This window comes from Microtus ochrogaster, unplaced genomic scaffold (assembly GCF_000317375.1).
Source record: "Microtus ochrogaster isolate Prairie Vole_2 unplaced genomic scaffold, MicOch1.0 UNK56, whole genome shotgun sequence".
NCBI classification, from domain to species: Eukaryota; Metazoa; Chordata; class Mammalia; order Rodentia; family Cricetidae; genus Microtus; species Microtus ochrogaster.
Genome location: NW_004949154.1, coordinates 888,606 through 899,504, shown reverse-complemented (window position 1 = coordinate 899,504; position 10,899 = coordinate 888,606). Strand labels below are relative to the sequence as shown.

Genomic DNA, 10,899 nt, shown 5'->3' with positions numbered 1-10,899 from the left:
GTGTATGTGCAAGCATCCATAGAAGCCAGAAAAGGGTGCTGGGTTCTCTGGAGCGGGAGTTCCAGTCAGTTGAGGACCACCCAACCTGAGTGCTGGAAACCACACTGGGGTGTTGTGCAAAAGCACCGTACGTTCCTAACCACCGAGCCATCGCTTCAGTCCCATCGTAGGATCTTTATCCTAACTACTAATAAAATCTAAAGCTAGCTAGGCAAAGTTGTACCTATGCCACTAGCTACTCGAGAGGCTGAATCAGGAGGATCGTTTGAGTGCAAGAGTTCAACACAGTGAGACCAGCTTCCCCAACAAAACCTGAAGCTCCTGGTCTTAGCAACACAGTGAGACCAGCTTCCCCAGCAAAACCTGAAGCTCCTGGTCCCCATGCACGTCCAGGCCTATATTTCATTACATTTCACGCCACGCCAGCTATCCATCCAACCAGCAGCAGATGCTGGGCTCTCACAAGGTGACCCACATTAGTAGCAATCTCCGAGAAAGGGATAAGGGCTAGAGAACAAACACATTTCATGGCTGAGCTACTGGGTCCAGGGATTTGCTACCCAGCCTCAGAGCTGCTTTCCTTGATTCATGAAAGGGCAAAAGAGGCTTGGGATTACCAAGTGTCTGCCTAGCACAACCTCCATTCCTGCAGTGAAATGCTCCAGTCATCTGACAATATTGATTTCTGAAATTTATTTTTTTACAAAAGAAAAAAGGAGACAGTAGCCCCTTTAGCCATTGTTCATTCCCACTGCTTGAGAATGTGTTATACAAAATGTTCCTCCTGAACACTGTTTACTTCACCCCTTGCCCTTGTAATAAACTGCACATATCTTCTATACTGAAAGTTAGACCTAGGAGTAGTGCTTCATACTTATAATACCAGCATTCCGGAGGTAGAAAGCAGAAGAATCAGAAGTTCTAGGTCATCTTCAGCTACGTGTATATAGTTGAGGCTAACCTAGCCTCTGTAAGACCCTCGCTCAAAAACAACAACAACGAAAAGGCAGGGTTGGGCATATGAAGAGAAGGCTCAGTAGTTAAGAGTGCATATTGGCTTTGCAGAGCACCAGAGTTGAGTTCCCAGTACCCACATCAGATAACTCACAGCAGCCTACTACCTCAGCTCCAAGGGAATATCTACTTCTAGACTCCTCAGGCACCTACTCACTTCTCTCTCTATCGCTCTCTTTCTCTCTCTCTCTCTCTCTCTCTCTCTCACACACACACACACACACACACACTCAAAATATATTTGAGAAAAAAAAAAGGGAAGGCAAAAACAAGAAATCAAAAGGGACTGCATCCATCCCCCTTTGTGGCAGACTTAGAACAGATGATTAGGACACTTTTGGAAAGGCGGGAAAGTTATATTGCCATCTACAGTTCAAAGATAAGCCCTCTCTTTTCCTAAAATAGCAAAAGCCAAGGAAAGAACACATGGAAATGCTGAGACAAAGAGCGTTTGCACTGAGCAGTCTGAACTAGGATTTCAAGACATGCTCACCATAGCTGAGCCTCCCTCCTGTCCTCACTCTGCCAGGCTCCATGCTCAGGAGGGAGTCAGCAAACTCTTCAGGGTTTAGGGTTTAGAGGGCTTCCAAGTCTCTATCACAATTGTGCCATCCATTCTGGGCTGGTGTGATACAAGAGCAGCCAAGAAGAGTTCAGTGCTCATTAACACTTGATGGACACTGAGGTCTAAGCTTCATATGATTCTTACATTTCACCCCTCCCCCAGCAAGAGTTTAACTGTGTAAAATCCACTCCGGGTAGACGCGGCCAATGGGGTGTAGTTTATATATCCTGGGTTAAGAAGTGTACCTAACATCTATCTCTATTTAATATTTTTTTCAATCTCTAGCTAAAGGATTCTTCTAGGCTGGGCTAAACCAGAATCAGTCCCAGGGGTGAGAAATGAATCTTCCATTCAGTCCTCCTTCTCAGGAGCTGTATTCCAAATACACTGTTACTCTCAGACCAAGGGGCAGGGTTTGCTGCTCTCTCCTCAAAAACGGAGGGATATTAAGAATCCTGGAGACCAAATTCAGAGTTCTAGTCCTGTTAACCCGTATCTTACAATTCAAAAGCACTGCAAAGTTGGGATCCAAAGGAGAGTGACTTGGTCAAGGCAAGTGGCAGGCCTGGTACAGGCACTCAGCAACTCCTGTCCTCAGTTCCCAGAACTCAATTCCAAAGGCAGCTCCTCCAAACTGCAGGACTCGGGAGTGAGCGACCTATATATAATATTCTACTCAGGAGTGTAACTAAAATCCACCCTAGCATAAGGGCTCACGGCTCCTTCATCTTCAGACAGACCTATTCGAGACACAAGGGGTATGACGCTGACACCTTTGGTCAGCTTGGTCCTAGAAAGTTTTAGATATGACGCCTTCTTTCTGAAAAGCGTCGAAGCCTCTACAAACATCACCTGCAGTATGGAAGCGGAACGGAAAAGTGTTCAATTCTTAAAAGGAAAAGCAGGCTGAATGCCAGGTTATGACAGAGCGAAGCGAGGAAGCAGCGGAACCACCACTGGGACCCATGTGCCGGCTCTCCCAGACCGGGCTCTTTCTCACCCCTAACCACACAGTGGGTCACTTCGGGGCCAGGTCTCTGCGACTCGACGGTCGCCAGTCACTGCCGAGCGCGGGAGTCGCCACTCCCCGGGCTCCACCAGGACGTTGAAAAACTCACTTTCCGGCAAGCCTGCAGTCCGAGGGATTGGCTACAGAGGGCACTGCCTGGGCTTTTATAGGCTCGGGCATTTCCGATGGTACGCGAGGGGGTCTGGGAAATGAAGTTTGCGTGCTGAGGAGTGCGTTCCCGGGCAGTTTCTGGCAGGACTCCTAGAAGTACTGAGTCCTGTTTGCCTTGTCTCTAGTCCCACCCCATCCCAAGAATATTAATGCCGGGGCTCACAGCCTCTCGCCTGGGGCCTGCTCTCGGCAAGGGTAAACGGGAGGACTCGGCGGAGAGTAGGGGCCCATGGAGCAAAGGCCCAAACACGGCGGATAATTAGCTGTCTACTTCCGGAATTTAAAGTCTGCTTCCGGAAGCCGAGGCTGGGTTCCCATGACAACCGACTTTTTTTTCTTTGAGGTGAGTGTAGATGATGAGTCGAGCATAGAGTGGCCAGAAGTCAGATTTTTTTGTTGCTGTTGCTTTTGCTATGGGCTTCTTGCCGAGGCATTTCGGTCTGTGAGAGGATTGGGAAGGGTAAGGAAAACCTCGTTAAACTGGAGGGTGATTGTCTGCGTAGCTAAAGGGAGGGGTGTTTCTCAGGGATGCTCACAGTGAACCTCGATGGAGCCTGACTAAGTGGTGTGTTTGGCTCTACTCGCGATCTGGAGAAAATGACTTGAATTCCTGTGTCCCTGCCTGTCGCCAGGGGATAATTCTTTCCTACCATGCTGATTATTGGGAGGATTAAAGAAAATTCTCTTGGTCAACAAGATTATCCTCGCGCAGGTACCTAGGAGAGAGATTATGAGTGTGAAAACTCAAACCCAGGGAGCTACATTCATATATCCGATTGCATGGGGCTTTTCCACCGCGGGAGATGAACAGGGCATGGACCCCTCAAAACCTCTGCAAAATGGGGGCTGCATGCACTAACCTGGCTGCTTCTCAAGTCCAGGTAGTAAGTAAGGTTGTGAATATATGCTCACTTTCTCCTGCTGCTGTGTTTCTGTCATAATCTTAATAAGCTCTTCTAGGAAAGGACTGTGTCCTCTTAAGAGAACATACCCTCCACCTTCTTAGATATCACTCTTATCAGTTATGAAATAGGCTGGCTGTACAGTGTCTCCATCAGAACACCACTCTGCCACTTACTGGCTGTGTAATCCTGGTCAAATAAGTTACCTTTCATGAACTGGGGAAAATACTTCCTTATGAGATTATTATAAGATTTAAGTAATATCTGTAATGGAAACAGTTCCCAGTGTTGCATGTAATGTATAAGGATTTATTACTATAACTATTACTACTACCACATGACCAGGCTGCCACTTCTCTGAAGCACCTGTAAATATTCCTGGTTAGACTTGTGCATTTGTCAGGTGTGGTCAGGCACTCCTGGAAAACAAGCACTTGGGAAGCTGAGGCAGGAGGATCAAGAATTCTAGACCAGCTGGGGCTACATAGCAAGATCTGGTTAAAAAAAGAAAAGAAAGGGGGAAGGAAGAGAAAAGAAAAGAGCTGTATATTTAAAAGGATCCAGGCGTGGAGAAAAGTCTCATGTTATTAGTCTCTAGAAAGAATGCCAAGTTGAGGTGCAGTGGGGCAGAGTCGGGATGGGCGTGGTTTGGTTTTGTCTTGTTTTGTCTGAAGAAGAGGCTTGGCTAGCGTAACCCAGGCTGGCTCAAACTCTCAAGCTTCTTGTTTCTGGCTCCTGAATATTGTGATCACAAGCGTGTGCCACTATGCCTGGCTTTTCTGGGTTTTCGTTTTCTTTATTGTTTTGTTTTCTTGGTGTTTTTCATACTGATGCTCAGTAAATGTTTAATCCTAGGCTTCTGATATTGCCTTCCTTGCCCATCTTCCCTCCCTCTGTCCCTACTTCTTTACTTCCTTCCCTCCCTCCCTTCCTTGATTCTTTCCCCTCCAAACATGTCCTTGCATTAGAGCCAGGGAAACAGCTCTGATTTGAAAAAACTAGACATCTCTCCCCAAGTACCCGGCAGAGAACCAGAAGTTATTTTCTATAGAACTGTGGAATGTGCACTTGGAAGTCCCACAAAGCAGACAGAAGATGCTCCAAACCAGCAACTACAGCCTGGTGCTCTCGCTACAGTTCCTGCTGCTGTCCTATGACCTGTTTGTCAACTCCTTCTCCGAGCTCCTCCGAATGGCTCCTGTCATCCAGCTGGTGCTTTTCATGTGAGTATGGGAGACAGGCTGGAGAGCCGAATCCAGTATGTCAGCTCTGACTGTCACACTTGAGCATTTTTAAAGTCATTAGTGTGTCCAGAAGTCTGTGCTGTCGGGAGGTTTGGGGCGACAGTCACAGAGAAGAACGGATCTCACGGCGTCCCTTAGAACTTAGGGCCATCTCTGAAGTCCTTACATAACCCCCACTTGGCTACACTTTGTTTTATGTGTCTACAGCATCCAGGATATTGCAATCCTCTTCAACATCATCATAATTTTCCTGATGTTCTTCAACACCTTCGTCTTCCAGGCTGGCCTGGTCAATCTCCTGTTCCATAAGTTCAAAGGGACCATCATTCTGACCTCTGTGTACCTCGCTCTCAGCATCTCCCTTCATGTCTGGGTCATGGTAAGAGTGAAAGCTCTCAATTCTTACATATTTAATTTTTAAAAATTACATATAGATATTGTGCTGTGTCTGTGTGTAGATGGCTAAAGGTGTGGGGTCCAAAGGATAACTTATGGGAGTCAGTTCCCTTCTTCCATCATGTAGGCTCTGGGGATTAAACTGAGGTCATCAGGCCTGGCAACAAACGCCCCCAACCGCTGAGCTATCTCTCACGGCCCTTTCACATCTTTAAAGAGCTAGAAATAGCTGAGCATGGTGGCTAAAACATGTCATCCTAGCACCCAGTCGGCCAAGGCAGAAGGATTATCACAAATTCAAGGCCATCCTGAGCTACACAGTCAAATTCTAGGCCAGCCTGGGCTATAGTATAAAACCCTGTCTCAAGAGGGGGAAAAAAGCAAAATGTGGTAGTGTATACCTGTAATCTTAGTTCTCTGAAGGCCATAGCAAGTCAGTCTGGGCTACATGGAAGTCCACTAGCAAGCTTGGCTGAGCCACTCTTCCAGCTCAGAACCTTGGAGCCAAAATGAGCACACAACTGGCCCGAGAAAAGGCTCAGCAGTTAGGACTCCTGCGCACTTTGATCTGGATTTGGCTCTCAGCACCCACATCAGATGGTTCACAACCCTTTGTAACTTCAATTCTAAGGGATCCAATTCTGGCCTCTGCCTGTACTGGCAAATACATGGTACACATTTACACACAAAGCACTCACACATACACATAAAAGTAAGTCAGTTGCCAGACATGGGTGGTGCACACCTTTAATCCCAGTAATTGGGAGGCAGAGGCAGGCAGATCTCTGTAAGTAAGCTAGAGACCAACCTGGTCTACAAATCCAGGCCAGCCAGAACTACATAGTGTTATATCCCATGTCAAAAAAAACAAACACAAAAATAAATAAATCTCTCTCTTTTTTAAGAAGTATATAAAAAACATGAGATATACAAAGAGATGAAAGAATTAGGAATGCAGAAATCAGAAGTCATGAAAACCAGATCTGATATGGTATCTTTGTGAGATAGATGCTTTGTATTCAAGCTGTTGATATGATTAAATCCTACACAGACAAATTTTGATTTAAAACAACAACGAAAAACAAAAACAAAACATCAGAAAGAAAATAGAAAGGGCTAGGGACGATAACTCAGTGGCAGGGCTCAGTGCCCTGGGTCTGATCAAACCCTGTCCTGCCAAAAGAATACGTAAGTAGAAGTCTCTATCATTTGGAAACTCTGGTAGAAGGCGGGCAGATGGTGTCTGGGCTGGAGTATAGCATATGGCAGTTCATAAGGCACTTTGGCGGCTTTCTAGCTTCAGGAATCCAGGGACTCTTCTATTTGCAGCAGTTAGTTTACCTTTGCTCCAGATAGGCCTACCAGGGTGAAAACAGGAAGTCGCGTCTGTTTTGTGGGTAGGTGGGTGTTGATGAGGGATATTAGGTATTAGCGTCCTGTGGTTAATATTATAGGCATTGTTTCTGGGAAGCAGCCACCCAAGAGTGTTGCTTCCCTTTATGCTCTGAGTCCCCACAAACGCAATCCCCAAGATGCTTCTCTTTAATTTTCCTGTAGGCTCCAGAACAGATCCAGTTCTCATGGTTTCAGATTGCTTTTTTAAGAATATTATTTGAAAGTTTATGTCAATGCATGTGTGTGTGTAGGCAGTTTTTCGCCAGAACCATGATTAGTTCTGTTTCACCAGCTGCTTCCCAAATAACCATTCAGAGACTTATTATTAATTATAAATGTTTGACCTGTAGCTCAGGCTTATTACTAACTAGCTCTTAGAACTTAAATTAACCCATTTCTGTTGATCTCTGTGCTGCCCCGAGGCTTGTGACTTTTACCTCTCCTGCATGTCCTGCTTTTTTTCTGTCTGGCTAGGGCTCCTCGACTCCAGCCCTCCTCCTTTCCAGCATTCTCTCTGCTCCCCAAATCCTGCCTAGCTATCAGATTTTTATTAACAATGGGAGCAACAAGGTACAAATGGATTATCCCACAGTGTATGTGTGAGCCTGAGTGTGCACAGGTGCTCTAGAAGAAGGTTTTTGATCTGTAGCTGGAGTTACAGGGAGTTGTGAGACACCCAATGTGGGTGCTAGGAACTGAACTCTGGTCCTCTGAAAGAGCAGCAAATGCTCTTAATCATTGAGCTATCTTTCTAGCCCCTCTCTCCTTCCATTTTCGCATTTATATGGGTTCTGGGAAGGTCTTGCAGGTTTCTTCTCTTTTACAAATTTCTTCCATTGTTTGGATAGCTCATGTATCTCTTTTCTGCTTATTTTGCTGAAGCTTATTAAAATCCCTGACTCTGAGTTAGGGGTGTGGCTCGAGAGGTAGAGCCCTTACCTAGAATTTGGGAGGCCCTGGCCTTGGTTCTCAAAATCACAAACAAAACGAAGCAGAAACTTGGTCTCCAGTCATTTTTTTGCTTCTCATTGGACCCATGGTGTGAGCACCCCTGGGACCGCAGAGAAGCAGCAGAGCTCATAGGAATGGGTGCCACTGGGGCCGCAGAGAAGCTGAGATCTCACAGGAAAGTAGCAGAGCGGTGGGCAAGGGGCTTCCTCTATCAGAGTCTATGCTCTGCTTGCTGGAGCCTGTGTTCAGACTGTTGATGTGATTAAGCCTGAGCCTAAATGCAGGCGGGACAGTGAGCAGGAAAGTTCTGAGATCATTTCTCCTTGACAATGGCAATAGAGTGGAAGGAGATAAATTCCTCAGTTCAAGCTTAGAGGAGATACCTTTGGAGCAAAAAAAATAAACGGGGCAGAGGCCAGCTGAGAGCTGGTAAGATGGCTAAACAGGTCAAGGAACTTGCTGCCAAGCTTAATAGCCTGAGTTTGATCCCTGGGACCTACACAATGGAAGAAGAGAACTAACTTCTACACGTTGTCTTCTCTGTCTCTGCATACATGCTATGGCACACTGGTGCCTGTACACACACACAATTTTTTTTGATTAAAAGAATTTTTTTTTGAGACAGGGTCCTACTGCTATAGTTTTGATTGGCCTGGACTCACTATTGTAGGCCAGGCTACCGTCAGATTTACATCAATCTGCCTGCCTCTGCTTCCTAAGTGCTGGAATTAAAAGGTACCACTATGCCCAGCCAAAAATTCTATTTATTTACTTTATGTCTTTGAGTGTTTGCCTCATATGTGCAGCTTGTGCAGGCCTAGGGTCCACAGAGGCCAGAAGAGAGCATTGGATCCCCTGTAACTAGAGTTATAGGAGGTTGTGAGACATCATATAAGTGCTAGGAACTGAACCTAGGTCGGTGCTCTTAACCACTTAACCATCTTTGCAGCCCCAGAAAAAAAATTTTAAAGAAGAGTTTGAGGCTCCCCTGAGAAATATACTTTGAGCTTATGAAAAGGAAGTAAGGTTAGCCCAATTTTCAACCAAGTGTCTTTGCTGCAGCTAAGCAGATTAGAGATGTAATCGGTTCACATGGCCTTCAACTTTTCCTTTCTGCTCATGTCTCCTTTAGAACTTGCGATGGAAAAATTCCAACAGCTTCATTTGGACAGATGGACTTCAAACACTGTTTGTGTTCCAGAGACTAGGTGAGAAGTGGAGCAGCCTCGGGGCCTGCTGTGTCTCTGGAGCACAGCCTCCATCCTGGCTTCCCAGGGATGCTTGGGACAGGCACACACAAAGGCAAGAGGAAGGGCTGCCCCTACTCTTCCTGGAAGACAGGGAAAAGCGCTGAGTGGTGCTAGGGCTGCCTGGGCTTCCCCTGCAGGGGCCTCTGGGGACGCCCCTGAGGCTGCCTCTGCTTTTGTCCTCAGCGGCTGTGCTGTACTGCTACTTCTACAAGCGGACAGCTGTGAGGCTGGGTGACCCCCGCTTCTACCAGGACTCACTGTGGCTGCGAAAGGAGTTCATGCAAGTCCGAAGGTGACCGCTTCATGTCCTGTGGATGAATACCTTTCCTTCCTCGTAGAAGCCGCCTGGGCTGCTTTCCAGGGAAGGACATGGACGTCCTAAGACATGCTCAGCCTTCAAGAAGGAGGACTCTCCAGGCATGGTTGGAAACTGAGGCAGGAGAACTATTGTGGGTTCGGCTACCCTGGGCCTACCTAGTGAGTTCTAGGATAGCCTGCAGGAGGAGACTCTATCTCAAAAAAAAAGACCTTCCCTATTCCAAATTAAAGTTGTTTCCCTGAGACCATAGAACAAAGGGCAATCTTGCCTCCTACCTCTGTCCATCTAGTCTCTTCTCCCCCTGCTCTCCTGATACTGTACTTGAGTGACGGGGCTGCAGACAATGACGGCGTGTCCTCCTGACTGACTACACCTTGGTCCTTTAGATTTTATACCCAGGTACTTTTTTATAGTTCTAAAAGGAAATAAATTGAATTCTTTTTTTCATAAATGGTAAAGTTTGTCTGTCTAAGGTGTCTTCATGGTGAAGAGGTATACCGAGCCAGAGAGTCTCAGCATCTCTTTGACCCATGGGATAGATCGAATTGTAAACTAGATAGAGATGCACACTGGGCTGCAGTAAGAAGACTGTCTCAAACAAAACAAAACGAAAGAGTTCTGGTACTTCTTTGGAAAGTCAAGGTGTGATCTCATGCCTGACCCCAGCCCTGGAGTTCCAGGTTTCTGTGCTTCCTTCAGATTCTAATAGAAGCTAAAATTGCCCTCAGAAGAAAAAAAAATGCTCCAGAGCCTGTTTGGCAAAGGAAAGTTTTAGAATTTATATGCTATTTTATTTATTTATTTATTTATTTATTTATTTATTTATTTATTTGTGGGGCCTTTCAAGACAGGGTTTCTCTGTGTAGCCTTGGCTATCCTGGAACTAGCTCTATAGACCAGGTTGGCCTTGAACTCACAAAAATACTTTTGCCTCTGCCTCCCTAGTGCTGGGTTTAAAGGCATGCACCATCACCACCTGGCTGTATGCTACTTTCTTTCTTTTTTCTTTTTTAAAGATTTATTTATTATGTGTACAACATTCCTTCCATGTACACCTACACACCAGAAAGGGGCACCAGATATCATTACAGATGGCTGTGAGCCACCATGTGGTTGCTGGGAATTGAACTCAGGACCTCTGGAAGAACAGTCAGTGCTCTTAACTGCTGAGCCATCTTGCCAACCCCTGTATGCTACTTTCTATTGCTAGAGAAACATGTAACAAACCATCCCCAAACTCGGGAGTAAGCACCCCTCTGAGTTGGCCAGCACATGGTGGGGTTCAGCTGATCTGGACTGGTAAGGGTAATTGCAGCTGGGCCTGCTCAGGTCTGTTTGTGGTCAGCTGTGATAATCTTGGACGTTTTACTGGACTAACCTAGGATGACCTCAGGAGGAATAACAGTTTACTAGACTATGGGTCTTATGACTCACAGCAGCAGACTGCTGGGTCTGTGCACATGACAGTGGCCTAGGAGCAGGAAAAAACATGTCCCATTGTATTCAGAGGTCAGTCCTCTGTTTCAGTTCTCAGTGGTCAAAACAAGTCATGTGACCTAAAACAAGGTCCAAGTAGAAAGCAGCACAGTTTCAAGGTGGAAGGTCTGGAAAGGACTGGGAGTGTGGCTCAGTGCTAGAACATGAACATAGCATTGCTGGAGCATGAGCATAGCATGTGCTGGA

General features: G+C 46.2%; 1 protein-coding gene and 1 long non-coding RNA gene across 6 annotated transcripts in view; one reads left to right on the top strand and one right to left on the bottom strand.

Annotated features, from left to right (window-relative positions):
• Nucleotides 1-2,586, bottom strand: part of LOC113455515 — a 20,942-nt gene extending 18,356 nt beyond the window's left edge. The window contains exon 1 of the long non-coding RNA XR_003376606.1: nucleotides 2,432-2,586. This is a non-coding gene — a long non-coding RNA (uncharacterized LOC113455515). The remainder of the gene's footprint in view (nucleotides 1-2,431) is intronic.
• A 470-nt stretch (nucleotides 2,587-3,056) lies between these two features.
• On the top strand, nucleotides 3,057-9,661 carry Tmem138 (transmembrane protein 138). Of its 5 annotated transcripts, XM_013354641.2 has the most exons (5): nucleotides 3,100-3,219; nucleotides 4,617-4,884; nucleotides 5,113-5,284; nucleotides 8,780-8,855; nucleotides 9,081-9,661. In XM_013354641.2, exons 2-5 carry the CDS (start codon nucleotides 4,757-4,759, stop codon nucleotides 9,191-9,193), a joined length of 489 nt encoding a protein of 162 aa, XP_013210095.1. In that variant the 5' UTR covers nucleotides 3,100-3,219; nucleotides 4,617-4,756; the 3' UTR covers nucleotides 9,194-9,661. The 5 variants fall into 5 exon arrangements, with proteins under 5 accessions (XP_026633106.1, XP_013210095.1, XP_026633105.1 ...); XM_026777305.1 differs by lacking the exon at nucleotides 9,081-9,661 and having other exon boundaries at nucleotides 3,057-3,102; nucleotides 4,713-4,884; nucleotides 8,780-9,069; XM_026777304.1 differs by lacking the exon at nucleotides 9,081-9,661 and having other exon boundaries at nucleotides 4,713-4,884; nucleotides 8,780-9,069.
• Nucleotides 9,662-10,899: the final 1,238 nt, after the last annotated feature.

What these genes read in the sequence shown, in the direction of transcription:
- Tmem138 (XM_026777305.1), top strand. Translation starts at nt 4,757, where the DNA reads ATGCTCCAAACCAGCAACTACAGCCTGGTGCTCTCGCTACAGTTCCTG. An exon ending in ATCCAGCTGGTGCTTTTCAT is followed by an intron (nt 4,885 to 5,112) that starts GTGAGTATGGGA and finishes ATGTGTCTACAG; the next exon opens with CATCCAGGATATTGCAATCC. An exon ending in CCCTTCATGTCTGGGTCATG is followed by an intron (nt 5,285 to 8,779) that starts GTAAGAGTGAAA and finishes TGTCTCCTTTAG; the next exon opens with AACTTGCGATGGAAAAATTC.